General features: G+C 41.8%; 1 protein-coding gene across 1 annotated transcript in view; it reads left to right on the top strand.

The window, feature by feature from the left end:
- The first annotated feature begins 5,866 nt into the window (after positions 1-5,866).
- The window catches only part of LOC307046228 (IgGFc-binding protein-like), a 49,462-nt gene continuing 29,755 nt past the window's right edge, over positions 5,867-25,573 (top strand). The window contains exons 1-16 of the mRNA XM_079692506.1: positions 5,867-5,877; positions 8,778-8,834; positions 8,923-9,056; positions 9,587-10,230; positions 11,113-11,546; positions 11,929-12,092; positions 13,143-13,319; positions 13,739-13,964; positions 14,628-14,873; positions 15,595-15,696; positions 16,363-16,510; positions 16,996-17,116; positions 17,471-17,803; positions 18,191-18,362; positions 18,939-19,036; positions 25,232-25,362. Of these exons, the coding sequence (XP_079548632.1) occupies positions 8,780-8,834; positions 8,923-9,056; positions 9,587-10,230; positions 11,113-11,546; positions 11,929-12,092; positions 13,143-13,319; positions 13,739-13,964; positions 14,628-14,873; positions 15,595-15,696; positions 16,363-16,510; positions 16,996-17,116; positions 17,471-17,803; positions 18,191-18,362; positions 18,939-19,036; positions 25,232-25,362 (3,185 nt within the window). The 5' untranslated portion in view covers positions 5,867-5,877; positions 8,778-8,779. The remainder of the gene's footprint in view (positions 5,878-8,777; positions 8,835-8,922; positions 9,057-9,586; positions 10,231-11,112; positions 11,547-11,928; positions 12,093-13,142; positions 13,320-13,738; positions 13,965-14,627; positions 14,874-15,594; positions 15,697-16,362; positions 16,511-16,995; positions 17,117-17,470; positions 17,804-18,190; positions 18,363-18,938; positions 19,037-25,231; positions 25,363-25,573) is intronic.

The following is a 25,573-nucleotide window of genomic DNA, read 5'->3' as shown; positions in this document are numbered from 1 at the left end:
ACTCACAATCAGTTTTGCTATTGACTCTAATCAAGTGCTGGATACTTGAACGACGTGTAGATGTCAGATGGAAACATCGCCTGGATCTTTTTAATGGCACATGATGGCAGTGGGATTCTGTGGTTCTTACCAAGTATTCCCCAGCAAAATCTCACTAGCTGGCGGTATGCCACATAGCGATACATTCTGTAAAATACAAGATCATAAATGTCAATGGTAATCACTTCAACCTTATTTGCTTATTTATCTATTTATTCTGTAACTTTGCCAGAGTGACCCAAAAATAATAACCCCAAAAAAATGACTTCCCAAAAATACATCAAATTTCTGAGCTCTACAAATTTGTGAACACAAGTAACTTACTCATTACATGGCTGATCACCTGCTTGTTGTCTGTCCCTCTTTGAATAATGATGGTAGGCTGTCTGCAACACCCAAACATCCAGACAATTTGATTGGAATCCTGGGTGATCTATTACGCAGGTTATGTTTGCACCATCTCCCTCATATTCATTGAATTCCTCCATTTTGGCCACCATGACATCCTTTTCTTGGCAGCATTGGCACTCTTCAATTGTTTCCATGATTGTACATTTTTCACATGTACACCTAAATGTACAAAAGATAGTTGAGAAATAATTGCATTTTTAGGAGGAGACCTACTTCTGTGGTGAGTTCTAAGCCTAGCAGAGTGTGATGCAGTTACCTGAGCCAAGTGTCTATGAATTTATTTATAATCAAATGTATACCAGTAAATGGACTGTACTTATATAGCTGCTATGTATTATTATGTATTTACTATATATGAACATCTCTATGAATTATAATCAAATGTATACCAGTCTGTGTTCTGTTGCCTGAGCCAATGTGCCTGCTATGTATTATTATTTATTGACTATATATGAACATCTCTATGAATTATAATCAAATGTATACCAGTCTGTGTTCTGTTGCCTGAGCCAATGTGCCTGCTATGTATTATTATTTATTTACTATATATGAACATCTCTATGAATTATAATCAAATGTATACCAGTCTGTGTTCTGTTGCCTGAGCCAATGTGCCTGCTATGTATTATTATTTATTTACTATATATGAACATCTCTATGAATTATAATCAAATGTATACCAGTCTGTGTTCTGTTGCCTGAGCCAAGTGTGCCTGCTATTTATTATTATTTATTTACTATTTATTGAGAATCTCTATGAATTAAAGTCAAATGTATACCAGTCTGTGTTCTGTTGCCGCACCGGATCTCCGCCAAATCCAGGATCATCTTCCCCATTTTCGCTCCCGTCTGTATCTCTACCGCTACTTGAATACTGTGGCTCAAACTGGTATGATTCCAACACGTTAGACTCGCCCGCATGATCTGATTTCACCACACCGGCATCCTCTTCAATAAAATCCTCCTCTTCTTGAAAGTGCACCGAGTCTATTGACGACTCACTGTCACTCGATGCTGTCGAAATATCCGAGCCAGAGTCCGACATCAGCCATATAGTTAGTGTATTATTCAAAAAGTGTTCTACTCGTGACGTGCGTGACGTCACTAACCGGCGAAAGCTGTTTGGTCCGGAGCGGTCGTGTAACATCGGAAACGAGCATGGAAAGTTGTAATAAATCACGATTTATAAATACAGCGGGCATATTGTCATTAATGGCAAATGATTTCCCATTAATAATAGTATATATTATCCTAATAAGAACAGTGTTGTCCTTCATTTCGTAAGCTCTTTAATGTTGCTTTTACTGATACTCACACTCTATAAGACATTTTTGTTTTTGTTAAATCCATTACTTTGAAATGATCTGGTTCCCTCTATTGTTATGGTTTGCCAGCCACTGGGTGATACTGGGACACTTCCTCATTTGCCAGGCTGACTCTCTGTGTAAACATATACTGTATGTGCAACTCTAATGACAAGACTATAGTCCTTTCAAAAGTAATAGCTGGTACAGTATATACAGTAAGGGATCAGTGTGTACACAAGCAGTGTGCAGTGTAGGCTTACCCATCTACACCTTTTGTACATGTTAGTTTTGAAGGCAATTTCTCATGCCATGCTGTGTCTTAATACAACAGACCAAAGAAAACAATGACAGCTTTTTGAACTGTCTCTATTAATATATTGAGTTGAGCAATGGCGGCTGGTGGAAATTATTTTAGGTGGGGCTTTTGTAATGGTGAATAAACCACACGGGGAACATTTTGAGAAATTACCCCTTAAAATAAATTGGCTACACTATTTCATCGTTGCTGTTGTATGATTGGTGTTTAGCTACGGTATTTAGCGTCTACAGCACCTCCGCTTTTAGGGTTGACGTAGACCCAAACGTCGCCCGGAGGTCCCCTGGTGTTGTTGCGGGAGCTGCTGCACTAGCTAACACTGCACTAGCAAAACAAATGCTTATTTATTTTGCAAATGGTGCGGCGGGCTTCAAACACGTTCCCTCCACTGGTTTCAACCAAGCACTAAATTAGATGTTTTCCAACGAAATACGGTTGAACTGACACTTCCCCATATTAATTTGTAAGTAGATTCGAAGATACATGAGTTTCTGACTGCTGCAAGCTGAAGCTTGGTTGCTAGGTTACTAGCTGGGTGTTCTCCAATAAGGGGCCGGGGGAAACAAAGTTAGTGATTACTGGTTCCATGTTGATTTATTTCAATACAAATTGTTGGGGGAACTGAAAGGCTATTATCGTACTGGTTACTTTGCAGCCCGGACATTTCCCCCAAAACACATTTAGATGCTATCGCAACACAGAATTACCTTTCAAATCCGATCATTTTTAAGACCTTCTAAATCATATTTAAGACCTTTCTTATTTGTTTGGTCATATTTAAGGCCTTACATTCAGATTATCAAATGTAAGACTTTTTAAGATCCCGCGGGAACCCTGAGGAGACTAAATACGAACATTATATGCAGACACAGACGTGGTTCAGAAACACAGAAATGTGTGTGTGTGTGTGTGTGTGTGTGTGTGTGTGTGTGTGTGTGTGTGTGTGTGTGTGTGTGTGTGTGTGTGTGTGTGTGTGTGTGTGTGTGTGTGTGTGTGTGTGTGTGTGTGTGTGTGTGTGTGTGTGTGTGTGTGTGTGTGTGTGTGTGTGTGTGTGTGTGTGTGTGTGTGTGTTTATTTAGCAAGGGCACATAGTATTTGTCCCCGGCTGTTTGAAGAGCAAGCACGGGAAACAAAAGACAGTGTTTACCTCTTTGCATCCAGCTAGTCACACACACAGTTACAATCACACTCCCTGTAATTGACATAATTAATAGATAGTTTAGCTTCTCACCATCATTTGCTGTGGCGCACTGATGTTAACGATCGTAACTGAAAGGCTGCCTATTCAAACGTAAACATTCAGCCACGTGACTCGCAAACTCTCGCGAGAGTTTTATACAAGACGGATCCTTTCTAGCCATAACCCTGCACCGGGCGCTGACATTGGCGCCCGGTGATCATCCGATTTGACGACGCTGATTGGCTGAAATTATGTTTCGGAGCCATAGCTTACAGATAGCAACAGTCAGCTGCTAGTGGCTGCTGCTGCACTGGTTGAGGGCTCCTCTCTTAGCGCCCAGACGAGAGAGGGTAATGATACATGGGCAAGGCCAGGCAGGAAACATGTGACTTATCAGTAACTTTAGACATCGTAACACCATTTTAAACGAGATTTTATTATAGATTATACATTTTACTGATACGAATTATATAATATTTACCTTGTTCATTAAAAATTAAAAATATTAAAAAATATATATATTTAAAAAAGAAAGTGTAATTTAAATTTGTAATGTGGGAAGAGGTGGGGCGGTGCCCCTAGCGCCCCTGTGGGCCGGCCGCCACTGGAGTTGAGTGACACCCAGGGGAGTTAGTCCCCACATTTAGCCTTAAAAGTCTTCAAGTGTGGGTTAAAGGTTGCAAACAAGGGATCTTTCAGTAGTGATTTGGGGACTAAGATACTTCAGTAATTTTATATATATTAATTTTATTTAGGCTAAGTTATCTTTAAAGTCACTTGTAAACTAATATTAATAATACACTTTATTTATATAGCACCTTTCATGCTTGACGCAGCCCAAAGTGCTTTACAGAGTATGACAAAAACAATTACAATAAAAAAATTGGAACATAATTAAAATATATAAAAACAATAAAACATGAACAGTTATGCTACTAAAAATGATAAGCCAAATTAAAAAGATAGGTCTTTTTAATTTACTTTTTAAAATTCCAATTGAGGTTGCCATTCTAAGATCAAATGGGAGGCTGTTCCACAGTTTGGGGCCATACAAACAGAAAGCAGCCTCCCCAGTGTTCTTGTAATGCACTCTATAGAAATGCGGTCTCTTCTTGGTGTGTTTGTTAAAATCTTGGCTGCAGCATTCTGAACTAATTGCCATTTATTTGTGGATTGTTTAGGGAGACCAGTAAACAGAATTGCAATAATCCAAGCGACTAGTAATAAAATGTACAACCATTTCAGCATCATCGTGAAAAATGGTCTGATCCTGGCAATGTTCCTTAAATGGAAAAACTAAGTTTTTGCAACCTTGTTAAAATGGCTTACATTTTTTAAATCACAGTAAAAAATTACCCTGAGATTTGTAACTTTAGTTTTTATATATTTGGACATGCTGGAAAACAAAGACTCTACTCTTTGCCGTTCTGCTTTTGGGCCTACTGTAACATTTCATTTTTTTGCTCATTTCTATTTAAGAAGTTATCATTCATTCATCCAATTATTTACAACATTAAGACAGGTAAAAAGGTTGTTTACAGAACCGGGGTTTTGGGGTGAAATGGAGATATACAATTATGTGTCATCGGCGTAACTGATATTTCACATTGTAATAGTTTATGATATTGCCAAGAGGGAACATGCATAATGAAAATAGAATAGGGCCCAGAATGCTTCCTTGAAGAACTCCATATTCAATGTTATAGGTTTGTGACACAAAGTCTCCCAAACTTACAAAGAATTTCCTCACAGACAGGTATGAGCGAAGCCATCCAAGGACTGTCCCTGAGAGACCCACCCATTTCTCAAGACGGTTCATTCAAATACTGTGATCGATTGTGTCAAATGCTGCACTCAGATCTAAAAGAAAGAGGACAGCTCCATTGTTGGAATCGATTATCATTCTTAGGTCATTCACTACCTTTAATAAAGCTGTTTCAGTGCTGTGGTTTGTTCGATAGCCAGACTGGAATGTATCAAAAATGTTATTGTTGTTAAGATGATGGAGTAATTGGTTGAAAACAATCTTTTTATATTATCAAATTATTTTGAACCCATAAATAAATTCAAGATCTCTGCGCATGGTAAAGTACAGTATTTTTTCACAAATGCAGCTTGATTCTAATATATATCTGTCTGATACAGAAGCAATTATTTTGAGTTTTTTTGGATGCACCTTTTTAAACACAACTGGTCCGAAAATTAGTTAAATAGGGACTGTGATCTAGATAAGATGAAGAATTTGTGGAATACATTTTTCCTGTGATAATGTAGGAAATCTTATTTCATGGGGACCTTACATTGGAAAAGTAAACAGACACACATGACATCATCTTGGTTGGAACCAAATAAGAGCAATGAGGAGAACAGGGTGGGGGAAGGATTAGTGTGACAGCATGGTAAGATGAAAAGATAACATTACATCATTGAGTGAGATTGCCAAACACCAGATTAGGCCTCCACCTTTCATATCAATGTTATTTTTTCACTAATTACATAACAAACACAAACACGCCAAAATGCAATATGCCTTCATTCAACCAGATCCAACCGGCATCATGTCCTACACATATAAGTCTCTCCACCCTGCCTCCGTCCAAAGCACTTCTCCAGGTCAGCTACAGGTACAGTACCACCGCTCTGCTCAGAACTGTGCTGTCAGGGAACTATTACAGGGGATTACATTATCTGGTTGGGTTTTGGCTTATTTACATTCTTTTTAGGTTTGTGAAGTGCAGACCATTTCTGGAGCCTATCTGAGATAGCATAGATAGTTTCCAGAAGCTAGGACTGAAGGGAATGATTTAAAGTCAATCACTATTTATATTATTTACACTTCACTATTTATACAGTATAGAGGTAGCTTCTGTACAAAATGAAAAATATGTTTAGTTATAAGTTTGCTACATTTGTCTCAAAAGTATAGCAAAGATGTACTTTTGGATCACTATTGATACAAATGTTGGTAATTAGCATTACATTCAAAATCTGGGTATTTCTTATCGTTTTTTTATCTTTGAATTTGTTTGAGGATTGCTGTTTCTGGAGCTTGCATGTATCACTTTGCAGATACCACTGAGGACTGGATACTGTTCTGCACCATCAATTAATACGATTTCATGCATTCATTCTGTAATGGCCTATGTATATGACATGCCATGTAGCTAACGGTCATTTACGAGATCACTTTTACGATTGCTTGCAGTGGCATCCATATTCGAAACTTTAAGCATGTTTACATGGTCTTAGACGTTGTAGGCTTCCTCAGTCAGTGCATATTCGTTTCCTTCTGCAGTGATCTGCTGATACTTAACATTATTAGTATAAAATAATAACACTACAACTGTCTTTAGTCATATTGGTGTTACTCTCAACAGTATAGCTACTTGTATAACCATATCCTACAGCCACTATTACTAATTATGCTTGTACTGCTGCCCCTCTTAATTACACACTAAAGGCAATTTAATGAGTGACAAGGTAACAACAATGTCACAATAATCCAGGGTCAATATATACAGTATATATTAGCCTACAGTCATATATCAATAAACCCTGTTCAATGGGGTAAGGGCAGTTTGACCAAGCCTTTGTAGATGGAGAGGTTGCCCCACCATGTGACCTGGCACACAGACACATTCAAGGCCATTGATGCACTTTTATTTACTAGTAATCTCACTCTCACTCCATCAGATGGCCATTTGTGTGTTCTGGAATATCACAGACGGTCGTCCAGGACAACTGACAGCTGGCACGCATTACTTAATATAGACCATTGTTTTCCTTTAATTTAACATCATCATAGTTGTACACTGAGAGGCAACAGAGCTAGACATATCTTTTTTACTGGCCAGATATCTGCGATAGTATTGTGAGTTAAAATTGAGACATTGTGACACTGCTGCTGAGGGCTCTGTGTTTCATGCTCCCTCCTGGCCGGACATATCCATATAAAGTATGACCGAGCATCTGATATCAGGTATCGAGTGGTGTTACTGCAGCAGCAGATCTAATGACACTGAACAGTGGCTGTGTGGCTGCAGAGCGTTAATGGACAGTTGTTATTTAACCCGAAACAAGCCACAATCATGCGCGTGCATGCATGCTTGCGTCATGCATGCTTCGCTCTGCTACTTAATCAAATGGCACCACACCCTGCTCTTATCTCTGTGGGTTGGGTGAGACTCCAGGACTGTTTGACAGTCCCAGTCTGTCCCTGCTCTACAGATCACGTGTTAATGCTTTTAAATTAATTTGCTTCTGTTAAATAAGTTTATTTTGATAAACCATTGTTTGTCTCTCATGTTTATCATGGTTTAAGAGCCAGCTCTGTCCTGATACACCTCCTTTGGGCAGGCCTGTTCTGTCTGTGTAAACACTTTTGTTCCACTATAACTAGAGAGCTTTAATTATTCATGTAACACAGGCATCATACCCAGCTTATACTATTATATAAAGTAAATCAAGTGTGTCTGTGGGTACACACGCAGTGGGCTTACCCATCTCCACCTTTAGTAGATGTTAGTTAAAGGCAGTTTGCTCATGCCACAATGTGTGTCGATGATTTAGATCCTAAACAAATACAAATGTTTACATCAGAGGATGAAAGAGGCAAAGAGAAAAGAGACTTGCAGAGGGAGGCAATAGTGGGGTTATCTCATATACATTGAGGTATGGGACCTACCTCAATGTATTCCTAACGTATGTCCTTAGAGATTATTTGATCTAAGGACTTACGTAAGTTATCTTTATAAATGAGTAAAAGCTTCTTTGAACCACAGTGACAGAGGACAGAGTCAAGGCCTGGTCAAAGGCAAACATTAGATCTGTTCCACTCAATGCCACACTCAAGGCATTTTGCTGAGTGCGATGGACTTGCAAATGTCACAATAAACCAAGGTTCTATACACAGTATAGTAATATGATGATGAATCTTGGTTATTCAAAACTCTTCCAAATAACCTTGAAAAGAAAATTGGGTTGAAAACTACAAATATTTTTAGGGGAAATTAAAGAAAGCTGAATTCTCACGATTTGTCACTGACCAGGTCTCCACTTTTATTTTTCATAATTAATATTTTCTTATTAACGTATTGGCCTACTTCATCATCTGAGAGTTAGAATTGGCAAATGTATGTTCATTGGATGTTAAATATCTGTGGGGGTGGGCGTAAATGCTTTTCCAGAATTGAGTGTGTGCTGCTATTATAAAACACAGAAAAGTGGCCGATGGAACTTGCCAATATGTGTTAGGAAATTAAGCACAACACATGATGTTCAACACTTTATGTAGATGTATCCTTATTCCTTCTCTAGCATCACGTATATTGGTTTAAAATGCAACTCAACCCTTGTGTGTGTGTGTGTGTGTGTGTGTGTGTGTGTGTGTGTGTGTGTGTGTGTGTGTGTGTGTGTGTGTGTGTGTGTGTGTGTGTGTGTGTGTGTGTGTGTGTGTGTGCATGTGTGTGTGTGTGTGTGTGTGTGTGTGTGTGTGTGTGTGTGTGTGTGTGTGTCTCTCTATCAGCCATGGACATCAGGCCTCTCACAGTGTGTTTGGCTGTCTGTGCTGCACTCTTGGCAGGTAATAGGAGCGCAGTATTAACACTGAGTACTAAGTCATATTCTTTGTCGTGTTTTAAGTTATGTTAAATCTCCTCTCTCTTCCCAAGTGTGTCATGGTTGTTCTACAGGAAGGGAGTTCATCACCACATTTCTTCCTAATTACCAGCGTAGTTCTGGGAAACAGCACACACTCCATTTGGCTTTGACTGCTCAGGACTCTGATGCCACTATTACCATAAAGGTGAGAATCAGAGGTGGGACATGCAACAGTCCAAAAAGGATTGTTCCAAAATTCATAATGCAGCATACAAATGGCAGCATTTTGGCACATAAATATAACAATGACGTCAATTCCAATGTACAGTATTAAAGGCTAAAGCACAGAAGCACATTGTATTCACCAAAGAGAAATCTGTGGTGTATGTATGTGTATGTGTGTTTGTGTGTCAGTGTGTGTGTGTGTGTGTGTGTGTGTGTGTGTGTGTGTGTGTGTGTGTGTGTGTGTGTGTGTGTGTGTGTGTGTGTGTGTGTGTGTGTGTGTGTGTGTGTGTGTGTGTGTGTGTGTGTGTGTGTGTGTGTGTGTGTGTGTATGTGTCTTCTTCTTGCACTGTATTTCAAGCAAAACTTGACTGTGTCTTCTGCTCAGTCCATCATTACTTTTTTGCTGTTTCACATTTCCATGAAAGACAGCATCCAATCTGTTCTAATGCAATTAATTAATTAATTAATCCTTAACACATCCCAGCATATAACATGACATAACATCTACAGGTGTCTTCACTGAGATTCTCCAGGAAGCTGAGCCTCTCTGCAGGTCAAAGCCAGTGGGTTTCTCTGCCACGTGGATCCGAGCTGCAGAAGCAATCTGTTAATGAAAACTCAGCAGTTCAAATCTCCTCCACTGCTGCGATCTCTGTGGTCTCCTTCAACCGCCGCTTCGCCACAGGAGATGGCGCCGTGGTTTCCCCCACAGAGCAGCTAGGTACTGACTACTTCGTGTTCACACCCTCAGGAGGCAATCCGAGCATGGACAAGCTTGTGGCTATTGTTAATGGCAAGAGCCAGAATAGGATCACCATCTTACCTGGTGCTGATGTGTCACTGAGAAATGAGAAGTGGAAGCGTGGGAAGGCGATGACCATACAGCTGGCACCATACGCATCTTACCTTTTACGAGGTCACACAACTTTGACGGGCACAAGGATCCAATCCCAGAAGCCTGTAGCGGTGTTAGCAGGCCACCAGTGTCTGTCCATGGGTGGGCTCTGTGAACACGTGTATGAGCAGCTGCCCCCGGTCCACAGCCTGGGTAAAGATTACATGGTGCCCAAGACTGGCAGCATGAAGACCACAAACCAGGCAGTGATAGTTGCTGTTGAAGACAACACTGAGTTGACTCTGGACTCAAGAAAACAGTTAAGTTCATTATGAATTAATTATAATATACTGTTGAAGCTACAGCCAAAGATGTCATGGTCTATCCGTGTGCTGGCAGCCCTATCCACCTATACATCCAACACACACCCTTCCATCCATCAAACTAACACATAATACTATACGGAAAAATATCATGTAATAATTACTTTTGGAAATATCAATTGACTCTAGTTTCATAATGGGCAAAGATAACTTAATGCAATGCAACAGAAAACACAAACTAAAAAAAAAAAAAATCACTGCATACAGCATATAGATGAACAATGCTGCGAATAAATAAAAAATACAAGCAAAAGAAACACGTCGTCAATACAGAACATGAAGATATGACCTGAAAATACTGAAAACAGGCAAAAGCGGCAACAGGGCATTCTGCACAGCACAGATCTGTGGTACAACACTATAGTTTTCAGGCTGATTAAACATCGCCATATGCTGTAAGTGAACATTTGACTGTTACTTGGTAACCGTATCTCATAACTATAACTTCTGTCTTAGGATTCAACCCTCTTCTCGTTTTCATATTTATGAGAAAGGTTTATAAGGTAATCACTTGTCCCTGTTTGAGAAGACAGAGGCATAATTGTGATTTTTGATTTAGTTGTTACTATTTACTCCTTGGTTTTGGACAGTGCTACATATATCAATGTAAATGAGTAATCTTGATATATTATTATACATAATATGTAATAATATATATAGTTAGTCACTTACTTTAATGTTAGTCAAAACATTATTTTTCCTGTACTGTCTATATTATAAGAGAACAATATGTTATATCTCAATTGTAAGTATTTATTGTAAATTAAAGTATCCGATGTGAACTACACTTCTATAACTAAGTTGTATGACTCCAACAGGAAGCTCGCAAAAGCTGGACACGTCATCCTGCAAAAACTGACCTACAAACGTCCACTGGTTGTCAAGAGCAACAAGAAAGTAATGGTGCTGCTTCTCAGCGACAACCGTCCATATGACCCTTTCCTGATAACGCTGATCCCTACATGCAAGCTGTCCACTGATTGGGCGGTGGAGACAGTGGGGGGGCTTCTGAATACTGTGTCCATTCTGTCAGAGAAGGAGGGGGCAGCCAGTGTGAAGGTGTGTTGGTCAGGAAGGTGCATATCACCTCGGTGGAGTAGCCTCCTGACGGACAAGCACTGGGTGTGGTCCAATGTAGATGTGGGGCATCAGCAGAGCCATGTGAGGGTGGAGGGGGACGCCCTTATGGCAGTGTACGCCTATGGAGGGAAGCACCGCCATTCATACGGCATTGCAGGAGTTTGTTCTGAAGGTACACACAGATTCCCTTAAACACACACACACACACAAACACACACACACACACACACACACACACACACACACACACACACACACACACACACACACACACACACACACACACACACACACACACACACACACACACACACACACACACACACACACACACACACACACACACACACACACACACACACACACACTATTTCTACATGTATGCTGTACAACGCATAAGTATTTATATTACAAGTCATATCACTTTATGTATGCCTGAAAGGGATGAAATTGATGAGTTATAGTGCATATGTGACGAGTTAAACACATTAGAATGGCAGAATTACATATTCTTCCATGTGTTTATGTTTATGGTGTGTTTGTATTTTCTGTAGGTGTCACCCCTCCCATACCTCCAGCGGACCCTTGTGAAAAGGTGAAATGTCGAATAAAGGAACGTTGTGTGAAAGGAGAATGTGTCCACGTTTCTACAGCAACCTGCCGTGCGGTCGGTGACCCCCACTACCGCACATTTGATGGCCGACGCTTTGACTTCCAGGTTGGAACATCTTGACCCCTCATCAGCAGCCATTCACTATCATACTCTTGGTATATTCTGTTGACACACCGAACATAAACCAAGAACACAACTTCTATGAGAAATATTTTATTAAAATGAGCAGTAATCTTTGCCTCTGTAGGAGCTAGGAATCCATTACTCGAGAAAGATAAATAATGTTCATGCATTCATATGTGTGTGTATATCATTGAAAATGCCCATTTTGTTGTTGAGACTTCCTATGCATTTCCTACACATTATTATTACTATTTTCTGTAATTGCCAGCAGCCCTACCCCCCCAAACCAATACTCCATAGATGTCCCATTGGACTAAGAGCCTGTTATACTTAAAACAATAACAATTGCTCCAGGCAAACTCTCCCCAATGACGTCATCCGCTGTAAAAACTCTGCCAAATACATACCTAAAAAACTTGATGATAAATGCACAATAAATGTATTGCCATTGAATATAAGGCTAGCAAATACGACATTACCTGTTTAAACATAAGGTATGACATAAACCACGGCCATTTTCCAAACTCCGTCAAAATACAGAAAAAGAAGAAAGAAAGAAAAGCCAGCTGCACAGTATCAAAGATCAGCGTGTATTATAGCTAATCAGATGAGCATTGCCCAACACTAATGGTTACTAATAACAACTTTAAACAAGAACAATATTTAAAGTGATTAATTTGCCTCCTAACTAAACCCTTAAACTGAATAAGATTAAAATCATGTCTCAGCAACACATTATATTGTAGCCATTCATCACACATTGCCTTACATAACTCACATCAAACACTCTAGAAGGTTTTCAAACTGAAAACCTTCTAGAGTGCTGCAATTGCACAGTTTGTTTAGCTTTTAATAGGCACACCAGCATCTTGTGTTTCATGGATAATCCTTTTCATAAATTGTGAGAATGGAACCTTTGTTATTCTGCGTGTCTGCTGGATAAGCCAGTACCGGTGATATGATTCCAACTCACCTGGGGGCTTTATAAGATGAAGTGTCCAAAAGTTAAGCAAACTTCATATTTTCTCACAGGGTACCTGCACATACATTATGACAACAGTTGCAAAGAAGGCGTCTGACCTCAGGGAATTCACTGTGACGACCAAGAATGACCACCGAGGTAACCGCCGAGTTTCATTTGTGAGGACTGTTGGAGTCACCGTTTACGAGCAAAACATCACCATCGGCCGACACAGGTCACAAGTGGAGGTAACACTTTGTGATCATCAAAGTTCAAATACACAGACAAGCATGCTGAGAGTACAATAGACTATAGAAAGACTTGTAGCAAGTTATTCTCCAATGTTCTTGGGAGATTTCTTAAAAAACGAAAATCAAACAGCTCAAACCTAATTATTTTGTCAAAAAAGAACATGATTAATATAATAATATTTTGTATTAATGTATCACTTTATTTATTTTGTTGCTATTGCAAGAACACTTTTAGTTATCTGCGGGATTGCTACAATGTTTGATTGCAGTTTGGTTCACAGTTCTCTCAGCTTTTCACATGACTACATACAGCTTTCTCTCCGCTGATCTTGTGTTGCAATGCATTTCCAGTTTGCACTATTGTTCATAAGCAGTGTTACAACTTGTTCTAAGTGTTGTTGTGTTATTACCTTCAGGTCAATGGAGAGTTACAGTACTTGCCTGTCAGTTTGTTGGGGGGTAAGGTCTCTGTGAAGCAGAGTGGAGCCTATGCTACCCTCACCACTGACTTTGGCCTGAATGTCAGATATGACTGGAACATGAGGCTGTACATCACAGTGCCCTCGTCCTACCACCAACACTTGGGGGGCCTCTGTGGAAACTACAATGGAGACACAACAGATGACCTGCCAGAAGCAAAGGGTGAGGGTCCCTGTAGGAGGAGAGCCGCTTGGGTGGAGCCAGTAGTCCCATGTGGTCTGAATGTAACTTCCAACATCCAACAGGGTGGTGCAGTGAAGACCGACAGCATTTTTGACAGGGGACCCAGAAGTTAGCTTTGCAAGGGGTCCCTTGACAAAAAGCATTGTTTTTTAGTTTTGAATATTGCAGAAGGAAATATTTGTTTATGATACTTACACATCTTTTACAGCAGGATAATCTCCACATTTGGACACAACTTCACTTATTCAGACACTGGTTGACTAACGTTTTTTAAGAAACGTAAAAGCTTCAACACACCCCAGTGGGGTATTTATTGATCAATTTCATGTCGTGGAACTCAACTTGAAAACCACTTCTGCAGACCTTATTTCAGGGAACCCAAAAGTGTTAAAAATGCTAACTCATATCCGGGTTTAGGACTCATTCCTGCACCACTCTTAAGCGATTCGAATTACACTTTAAGACATTCCTGGCGGTAGATACATTATTGTATAAGTATCAAGTCAACCATTCTGTGTTGGATATGCCGAAACACTCACTTACAGGAATGTTAAGAATTACATTTGTGTTGAAGCCTTAAAAACTCTTCTTTTGAGTCAGATAAGAAACTCTCTGAAACTGCATTCCTTTTGTCTGTGGCAGACTCCAGTGTCCCTACTGTGCTGAAAATGATCCGGAAGTGGAAGGCCGAGGATTCAGATCGGTTCTGTGATGATAACTGCGCTGGTCGCTGTCCTCAGTGTTCAGAAAAGCAGCAGGCCCACTTCCGTCTGCCCAGACTCTGTGGGATCCTGACAGAGGCCAGTGGATCTTTTTCAGCCTGCCACAAACAGGTGGACCCCTCTATGTACCTGGACAACTGTGTCTATGATGTCTGTGTCAATAAAGGTAAGCCGGTAATTGAGTATGTTTTGGGACAGAATACACAAAAACATTCACAGATGAGTTATGCTGACATGAAAAGTGTAGATGTATGTATCGAAAACTTAGAAGTATATATTCAATTACTTACTAATTATTGATGCATTTATGGGTTTATCACAGCTGGTAATGGTGGCACTAATGTGAATGACTTTTTATACTGCTTTTAGTTAGTATAGTGGCTGCCCACTGCTCCTAATACTACCATGGGTTAAAAGTGACTAATTTGTTCTTAAAATGTGTGTATATGTGTGTGATGACTAAAAGAGGATTTAAATATCCTATCTATATGCATTGAATGCAAACAAATAGCCTATAAAGATACCTCTATTTGTTAAGCTTACATTTATACAGCTCAACTTTAAAAAATAAACACAAATAAAGAAATTCTCGCTGTTGCATACAGCGAACCAAAATGTTTCTGAACAGTTAAAGCATAAAAACAGTAGACATGCCATCATTGATCTAAGCACACTGTTCTGTCCACGTGTGTGTGTGTGTGTGTGTGTGTGTGTGTGTGTGTGTGTGTGTGTGTGTGTGTGTGTGTGTGTGTGTGTGTGTGTGTGTGTGTGTGTGTGTGTGTGTGTGTGTGTGTGTGCTGCAGCCTGTGTACCTAGACTGTGGGGACTCACTCGTCTGTTTGTTGTGGTTCTTCTCTGTAAATAATAAAGGGTCTGTGTTTGTCTAGGTGCAAGGCGGGTTCTCTGTGATAACCTGAAGAGTTATGGTGATGCCTGTCAGTCAGAAGGAGTGAAAGTCAACCCTGAGTGGAGAATGGTTGCTAAATGCTGTAAGTCACTTTTGAACACTGTCATAACTTTAGGTGCCAAACTTATCATAAACCACGCAGTCCTATCATCTGAATCCTATACGGTAAAGTTGTTATTATAAACTTCTAATTCTTATTACTAAACAGGAATATACTAACCTAAGAATTAACTTGTGGAAATAAGGAGAATTTGGGTGACTTTGCTTTCAGTTTTTCTGTCTTCAGTTCTGACTGGCTGGTAGGAACCCCAGATATTGTAGAAAAACACGTAAAAGCTTAAATGATTCACCAATAGGATACTTAAACACGTTGTATGTGTTAGAACAAGTATCTGAAGCTTGTATTAACCACAGATCTTATTTAAGGCATCTAACCAAAAGCACGTTCAAAAAACCATTGACTTCCAGACCAGGGAACCAGGAATCACTCAAAAGCTAACTCATTTCCAGGTTTAAGGACTCATTCCTGAACAAATGTGCAGTCACGTGTTGATCTGTTAGCTATGGAAATAAAACCTACAGGATGGAAACATAAATGTCTAATCCAATCATGAATGAACTATTCAAACCTTTTAAAAAAACATTCATATTGTTTAATAATTGTATGATGTTGTTTTGTTTTAAATTTAAGGGGAACAATGAGCTCAAATATGATAATGATGAATAATGATCTCCCCTCCCCTCGCAGTCCTCTCCTGTCCAAAGGGCAGCCACTATGAGGCATGCGGCCCCTCCTGCCCTGCCTCCTGCTCAGACCCACACAGTGAGAAGCAGTGTAAGGACCCCTGTGTGGAGGGCTGCCAGTGTGATAAAGGCCTGGTGATTAGTGGAGACAGGTAACTAAACACCTTCTTACGGGGCACATTCTTTATGAATCAACAAACTTACTGCAAGATGATGTTACGCTATTCCATAACATAACCACACCAAGGCAGGCCATTGGTAGAATAGTTTACTGTTTGGTGTCCCATGATCCCAGATTGATTCATAAAAACTCTCTCGGGGGAAACAGGCTCTTTGTGATCTTAACTTTACTCACAGTGAGGTTTAGTGCCTTGGAAAGCATCTGATCTGTAGTAAATGTGCTTGAACATGCATAACCACAGATATGGTTATTTCGAAGCAGTGGAAATTAATAGCATAGCAGGAATGTTTTATACATGTTTGGTTTAATCAAGTTCCAAGTTCTTTATCCTCCTATGCAATGTCAGAGAAGCAGTTTTGGGAATACAAATCTTAGATCGGAGGCTTCAGCCAACAAAGCACCTAAACGTTTTAAATCTAACAAACATAAATATATCACATTTGGTGTGTGTTTCAGATGTGTTCCTCAGAAAAGATGTGGATGCCAACATAAAGGCAGTTATTACCCACCAGGCAAAGCTTTCTGGGCTGATAACACCTGCACTACAAAGTGTGAATGCATTCGAGGGAAAGCCAAGGTTGGTGATTGTGTGTGTGTGTGTGTGTGTGTGTGTGTGTGTGTGTGTGTGTGTGTGTGTGTGTGTGTGTGTGTGTGTGTGTGTGTGTGTGTGTGTGTGTGTTTGTGTCATGACAAAAAAGGACCATTTTATGACAACGCACCTTCACTCTGAGGACACACATTTTTCCGGGCTCACTACAGTGTTTTAGCGCCCCCAGAATGTGTATGTGTGTGTGTGTGTGTGTGTGTGTGTGTGTGTGTGTGTGTGTGTGTGTGTGTGTGTGTGTGAGTCTGTGCAACCTCATTGTGTTGCTAGTTTTCATCTCCTCCACTGTATTCTAATATTGTACTCTGTTCTCTCCTGCTGATGAAGTGCAAATCAGTCACCTGTAAGAAGAATGAGCTCTGTGCTCTGAAGGAGGGAGTCAGGAACTGCTACCCAGCATCCTTTGCAACATGCAAAGGCACCGGAGACCCCCACTACCGAAGCTTTGACCAACGGCGCTTTGATTTCCAGGGCACTTGTACCTATGTCCTGTCTCAAATCATCAAGGGATCAGATAAGGATCTGGAGCGGTTCCAGGTGCTGGTCCAGAACGAGAACCGAGGGCGTAACAAGGCTGTGGCCTACACCAAGTCCGTGTCTCTGACTGTGTTTGATGACATCACTGTCAGCATGAGTCGTGGCAACGCAGGGAAAATACTGGTGAGATCAGTCCGCCTCCTGCAGGATATAAGGGGGAAATGACAGTAATGCAGATCCAAACATATCAGTAATATTCAGAGTTCAAAGGCTTTATTGCACAGCTATGAAAATCCCAGGCTCCTCCAACAATGCAACATAAACATATGTAAGAGATAAAACAATAAAACCAATAATAAAACAATAAAAAGTGTGCTAGAAGAAACAGAGTAAAGAAATAATAGTGCAACAGAATGTTGTAATAATAGATAAATATGTGAGATGCAAACACGTATTTGCATCTCACAAAATGCAAATATGAGTTTGAATTTTGTGAAATTTGCTGAAAAATCACTGAATATTAAACGGATTCAATGATTAAATCTAAATTCACAAACCCCCCCCCCCCAGGTCAACAGCCAGCCTGTAAACCTGCCTTACTCCATGGAGGATGGAAAGCTTTCCCTGTACCGGCAAGGCTACTTTGGCGTGGTGACAACATATTTTGGTTTGACGCTCAGGTTCAACTGGAACAGCTACGTAAGCTTGACTTTGCCCAGCACATACTCTTCAGCTACAGGAGGTGAGTTACGGTGCATCACTATTATGAAGCAAACAGTGGCATAATGTATTCAGATGTCAGGTCAGGGGCTAAGTTAATTCAGATTGTTGCTCGCCCCCCAAAGCTTTATTAAGATAATGAGCAGATCCAGTTTGTTGGGGGGGTAAGGTCTCTGTGAAGCAGAGTGGAGCCTATGCTACCCTCACCACTGACTTTGGCCTGAATGTCAGATATGACTGGAACATGATCCTAGCGTCCCTAAACTCTGCTCTACCTTTGCAGCTTTTTCTTTTAAAGCCATCGGGCTACCCGTCAGTCTGAAAGCCTGCACAGATACCATTGTGTTTACAGTGCTATAGAGCAGGGGCAGACTAGGACTAAAAATCGTCCCGGGAAACTCGACCGGCCGAACTCGGTACCGCTAGTCAATTGTCAACGGGGGGGTGAATTGCTAAAACTCCCGGAATTCCCAGTGGCCAGTCCACTCCTGCAGTAGAGAAAGAGTGGGCTTATATACCATTCAAGCTACAGAGTTTTCATTCTTCTTAAAAGTTGCAAGTTGTTTTAAGGTGTAATGTGTATCTTGGTTTTTTTCAGGCTTGTGTGGAAATTACAATGGTAGACCTGGTGATGACTTACTGAAACCGGATGGCATCCTGGCTAACCACATTAACGTCTTTGGACACAGCTGGAAGGTGTGTATCAGCTGAGATCTGCGGTGGCTGAGCATCCTACACAAACCTGAACTGACCAAAAAAACACACACATTAAAAACTCCATTAAGTCATATACTGTAAAACTGAACAGTATATGAAACACAAAGCCAGCACATACTCCATACAGTAGAAATAATAATGTGTTGCTACATGGTGGATATGTCAGAAGGAGAATGATGTCACACCTTCAACATTGTTCTCTGAAAAAGCTTCAAAAAAACAAAAAAACTCAAAATGTATACTGGACATCTTAAGGTCCTTACACACCGAGCCAATTTTCGGCGCCGATTGATGTCGATAGATGTCGGGCCGTGGATAAGCGTTGTATCTCCCTACTCAGATTGGTGTGTACTGCACCGTCATGTCTTTTCGGCCATGCCGACACCTTCCGCCGCCAATTCAACATGTTGAATCGGTAGGCTGTGGCCAAAGGCCATCGGCCAAATAAATCACTCTGATTGGCTGTTCAGCTTAGCGAATCAGAGCATGAGAAGCGAAACGGAAGTGAGGGACCCAAAATAACTATTAAGAAGGCAGAACTGAGATTTCATTTAACTCCAGCTCTTGACACAGGTTCGGGAAAGCCCCATGAGCTTCTCGCTGTAGAGTGAAAATGGAACGCACACGCTATTTGTTGTTTGTTTATATCACAGTCTGTTCTTCTTCTCTCGGTTATCACGCAGTCTGTCTTCCGGTTGTTGCCTCTTTTGAATGACGAATACACACTACCGCCGCCTGCTGGTAAGGAGAGTTATTGCCACTCACGCATGCGCAGTCACTGACTTCGGCCGACGGCCGATTCAACATGGCCGTGCGTCGGCTACAGGCAGTCGGACAAAGAAATCACTCTGATTGGCTGTTCAGCTAGCGAATCAGTGCATGAGAAGCGAAACGGTTGCTTGAGAATGTCTTCCACAAGCAATACTCCAATGGCTGATAGCTCCAGTACCGAACAAAACATGTTTTCGATGGACGAGAGTGAAAATGGAACGCACACGCTGTTGTGTATTAGTAGAAAGAAATTAATGAAACAAGGGACAGAGGATACGGGTACTCAACTCTTTACTGTTCGTCATGCTTAACTGCCACAGCATCAACTCCCGGGCTTACTCTTCTTCTCTCAACATTGTATGTATACTCTGGTTACACTGCGCCCCCTATTGGCAGGAGTATATTAGAACACAACATTTCCCCCCTTCTTAAAAAGAGTTACTTCTCCCCTTGAACAGCATGCATAACATTAGCATTTTAAACAGACACTTACGTAGTAACCATGAAACCATCTGTAATGATAATAACTTCACATATCACAATATGCAGAACATTTTCAAACATTAATTCAACCACAGTTTAAGTGACATAGTCCTCAATCCAAACAGGCTGCTTTCTGATTAGCTGGTTCCTGCTCTGAGCACCATGCACTGTAGCTGGCTCAGCAGGCCTCACTTCTTCTGATGGAGGAGTGAATGTTTCTGGAAGCACCGACAGGTGTGAAGCATCCCAGGTTTTTCCATTATCAAGTGTGTAACTGTGAGGTCCTTTCTGCTTGGTCACTTTCAGAGGCTCACTGAACTTTGGCTTTCCCTTTTTGACATGCAGCGGGTTTCTCACACGCACCAGGCTTCCCGGATGTATTTTGGGAATCTTGGCATTTCTTTTTGCATCAGAATATGTTTTCATGTGCCACTGTTTCTTTTCCACTCTGTCTCTCAGTTCCTGATCCTGAGTATCCGTAAGCTGTGGCAGGATTGAGAGTTTGGTTCGCATTTTTCTTCCATACATGAGCTGGAACGGAGATGTCCCTGTAGTGGCGTGAGGTGTAGCTCTGTAGACCTGAAGAAACTCAGCAACGTGAGCTTTCCACGGAGCGTTAACTCTCTGTGCCGTGAGAATGCTTTCCTTCAGCACTCTATTTAGCCTCTCCACCGCTCCATTTCCTTCTGGATGGTAGATTGTAGTCCTGATGTGTTGGATGTCTCTTTCTTCTAGGAAAAAGGCGAGTTCTGAGGATGTGAATTGTGGACCGTTATCTGTCACCACAGACACAGGGTTCCCTTTTTGGCTGAACACTGATCTCATGAAGGTGATCACTGTTGCAGTAGTGCATCTTGGGGCAAAACACACTTCTGGCCATTTTGAATAGTAGTCAGTCATAGTAATAGCAAACTTACAGTCCACCGGACCAGTCTCAAATGGGCCCACGATGTCGAGGGCAAGCTTTTGCCATGGCCCCTGAGGCAGAGGGACTCGTGTCATAGGTGCAGGGTTAGTTTTAGCTGTTTTATCATTCATCTGGCAGGACACACAGGCGGCGATAACCGATTGTACCAGTGCATCCATTTTAGGCCACCAATACAAGTCTCTGAGTCTCTGTTTTGTGCGTACAATGCCTTGGTGGCTCTCGTGTGCTAAGGATACCATGTGTGAGTGTAGCTTTACTGGAACAACTAACCTGTGACTCCCTCTCAGAATGAGTTGTTCATGTGCAGAAAGTTCATTTCTCACCTGGTAGTACGGCAACATGTTAGCAGGCAGGCCTTTGGATGAAGCTGGCCACCCGTCTGTCATGTAGTTGCGTAGCTGACGTAACTCTGGACAGGAAGTGCAGGCATCTGTGAAGTCAGACGAGGGAACAGCAGTCAGCAGGGCAGAGACAGCAGCAACCATCTCTGGTTCCGTGTCTGAGGTGCAGTCCTGTCCGTGTGGCAGTGGCAGGCGGGAAAGGCAATCTGCTGCATGGTTCTGAGCACCGGGTCTGTAGACAATATCATAGTTGAAGCAGAGTAGCCTGGCCGACCAGCGTGCTACTCTCATACCAGCTCTCCCCATGCCTTTTGTAGCCAAGAGTGTGGTCAAAGCTTGGTGATCAGTCCTTAAGGTGAACTTTGTTCCCCACAAGTAGGTTCTCCAACGCTCTGCAGCCCAGACACAGGCCAAAGCTTCTTTTTCTACCACAGAGTACTTTCTCTCTGCAGCACTAAGAGAGCGCGAAGCAAATGCCACTGTTCTTTCAGTGTTGTCACGATGTATCTGTGTCAGCACCCCACCTATGCCATAGTCTGAGGCATCTGTAGACACTATGGTGGGCCGTGACGGGTCAAAAAGAGCGAGTGATGAACTGTCTGTGATGAGTAGTTTAACCTGCTGAAAACTACTCTGTGCCTCATCAGTCCATGTGAATGTAGCTCTGCGTAGCACATCTCTCATTGGTTCCATCACAGTTGCATAGTTCTGTATGAACTTGGAGTACCACGATGTTAGGCCAAGAAAAGACCTGAGAGTCACTGGATCACTGGGTGATGGAGCATCCCGAATAGCTGCAATGTGGTCATCATTTGGCAGCAGACCTTACTTGCTTATGCTGTGTCCTAGATACGTTAGTTTGTCCTGGTAGAATTTGCATTTATCTGTGTTGAGACTTAGTCCAGCTTCCTGCAGTCGGTACAGTACTGCTTTCAGGCGGGTTTCATGCTCAGCACGGCATGAGGAGTAAATGATGATATCATCCAGATATGCCTGCACTCCAGGTAAATCTTTCAGCACCATGGACATCATCTTCTGAAATGCTGAGGGTGCTGATGCTAGCCCATAGCAAACTCGCTTGTACCTGAAAAGTCCCTCGTGAGTAATGAAAGCAGTCAGATCTCTGCTGTCCTCATGCAGTGGAAGCTGGTAGTATGCATTAGCCAGGTCGAGGGTTGAGAATATGGTAGCTCCTCTGAGTTCTGAGAAGAGCTCCTCCATGTGTGGAATGGGGTAGCAATCCATTATGACGGCCTTGTTAGGCTCCCTGAGGTCTGTACACATCCTTATTTTAGATGAGTTCTTTCGTTGAGTCACAACGATCGGTGATACCCAGGGAGAGGCATCTATTTTTTCAATGATGTCAGCATCAAGAAGGCGCTTTAACTCTGCAGAAACAGCATCTCTGACTGAGAATGGAAGCCTTCTCAATTTCTGCTGCACAGGCTTCACCTCATCTTTCACTCTTACTTTGTGTACTACGTTCCTAACACAGCCCATAGGTAAAACTGTATTAACAGGTGCAGATGCAGTAGGTGTCGGTGTAGTAGGAGTTGCAGGTGGGGTTGTTATCTCTCTGACTGTGTGCTGTGACTTCAGTACCACTCTGTTTCTCATGATGACCATTTCCAGTGCCTCAAACAGGTCCAGGCCCAGCAGTATTGAACCTGACTTCACAATGAAAAGGGTAGCTGAGGCAGTATTTCCGTCATGGAATGCACGTAAATGCAGTTTCCCTAGTACTGGGATTCTCTGTCTTGAGTATGTGACTAGAGGAACCTTTGTAGGTTTCAGTGGTATGTGACTGAAATAGGTCTCGTACACATGAGCCGGCAGCAGTGACACTGAAGAACCAGTATCTACTATCATCTCAAATGACTGGTTAGCAGGAGAAAGTCCCAAATCTACAGGGCACATTATTTTCTTCTCTTTTGGGGCAGAATTATTCAGCAATAAAACAGTCAGTTCTGGAATAACGACCTCCCTCACTTCACGTTTTTGTTCTGAACGACACACTTTGGCAAAATGCCCAGTTTTTCCACAGGATTTGCATATTTTGTTTGTAGCAGGGCATTGTGTGGAATTGGCCATATGTTTATCTGAATCACATCTGTAACATCTTCGTGCTTGCTCAGACTTTCTCTCACCTTGCCTTTGTTTACTTGCAGCGGGACGTTTTTGTTCCCATTTTGGCGCGCTGATCTCTCTCACAGGCACTTCACTGTTGGAGAACTCGGCCACGTTGCGCGCCGCCATTTCCACCTGATTTGCAATCTGAATGGCTTTATCCAGTGTCAGTTTGTCTTCTAGCAGCAAGCGTTCACGTATGCGTCCACTGTAGGCTTTTTCCACGATCTGATCACGCAGCATATCCTGTTCTGCATTTCCAAATTCACAAAAAACGAGCATTTCACGTAGCGCAGAGACGTACTGTGCAATTGTTTCATCATGTCTCTGGGCTCGTTGGCGGAACCTGTGTCTCTCCGCAATTACGTTTACCTTCGGCACGAAATGCGCCCGTAGTGCAGCCACGGCATGGTTGTATGTAGTTCCCGTTTCAGTCAATGTGTAGAATATCCTCTGTGCTTCGGTTCCGACGCTGTGTAGCAGCGTTGCACGTATACGGGTATCCGGCCACTTGGCTCCTTCCACGTCGATCACTAGCAGATAGTTTTCGAACATTTTTAGCCATGTTCCAAATGGCATAGTAGGTTCTCCCGGACACTGAAGAAAGGTGGGAGATAAAGGATTAGAAGCCACGGCCATCCTCGTCGCCAATTTGTTGTGTATTAGTAGAAAGAAATTAATGAAACAAGGGACAGAGGATACGGGTACTCAACTCTTTACTGTTCGTCATGCTTAACTGCCACAGCATCAACTCCCGGGCTTACTCTTCTTCTCTCAACATTGTATGTATACTCTGGTTACACTGCGCCCCCTATTGGCAGGAGTATATTAGAACACAACACACGCTATTTGTTGTTTGTTTGTATCACGTAGATTGTTCTTCTTCTCTGTCCTCCGGTTATTGCCTCTTTTGAATGACGAATACACACTACCGCTGCCTGCTGGTAAGGAGAGTTATTGCTACTCACGCATGCGCAGTTCGTACGTGCTCGGCTGAAGTCTTTGCGGTGTGTTCCAGTGCGACACATGGCCAAGACGCAGGAGAACACGCCGACTCAAGAGTCGGCGTCAGCGTCGGCGAGTTCTCTGGTGACTGCTTGGTGTGTCAGGGCCTTAAGAGGCTTTAAAATGAAGAGCATGCTGTTTATGCCAAGTCAAAAACAATCGGAGATGCATGACCATTTGCTGCAACGACTTGATAAAATAATTTCCAAAAAGCTGAAGATAAAGTGAGTTTTAAGAAGAGGTGTTAAAGAGAATACTGAGTTTTCCTGCCTGAGATCTAAAGCTTTAATGAACAACAGTAAATGTGGTCAGTAATCTTACTACCTGTTACTAACAGCCTACCAAACAAAAGAAAGAGAAACACAATTACATTTGAACCTGTTTTAGTTAACAACAAGCCAACACTTCTCAAAAATCTCTCGTCTTATGTCAACATCTTTGTCATGACTTTTTCGTTACTCTTTAACACTTAAAAACCTCTGCATATGTCCGCTGTTGCTGTGATGTCATTGCCTGCAGGCGGGGGGGGATACTGGCTGCACCAGTGACTGTCCTAATGGGAAATGTCCGGAGTGTGAGCCTGCGCTGATCCTACGCTACCAGGACAAGAAATACTGCGGCATCATCGCTGACAAGCAGGGACCCTTTGGGTAATTGTACTATCCATGATTCCCTGGAAAAATGCAGTGACAGAGTGATGATACTGTGTATACGCCATTTTGACATTAACACTGGCACATTGTTAAACTGAAGCTGCTTATGCTAATGTGTTTCTCATCTTTCAGTCCCAAGCACAGAACGGGTTCTTTTCAGACTTTTCATCTCAATGTCACTGAAGACATGTTTCCTTTTTCCTTGTGC

The sequence above is a fragment of the Notothenia rossii genome, assembly GCF_949606895.1.
Source record: "Notothenia rossii genome assembly, chromosome: 7".
Taxonomy (NCBI): Eukaryota; Metazoa; Chordata; class Actinopteri; order Perciformes; family Nototheniidae; genus Notothenia; species Notothenia rossii.
Note: the sequence above shows the minus strand (reverse complement) of the source record. Positions and strands in the feature narration are given on the sequence as shown.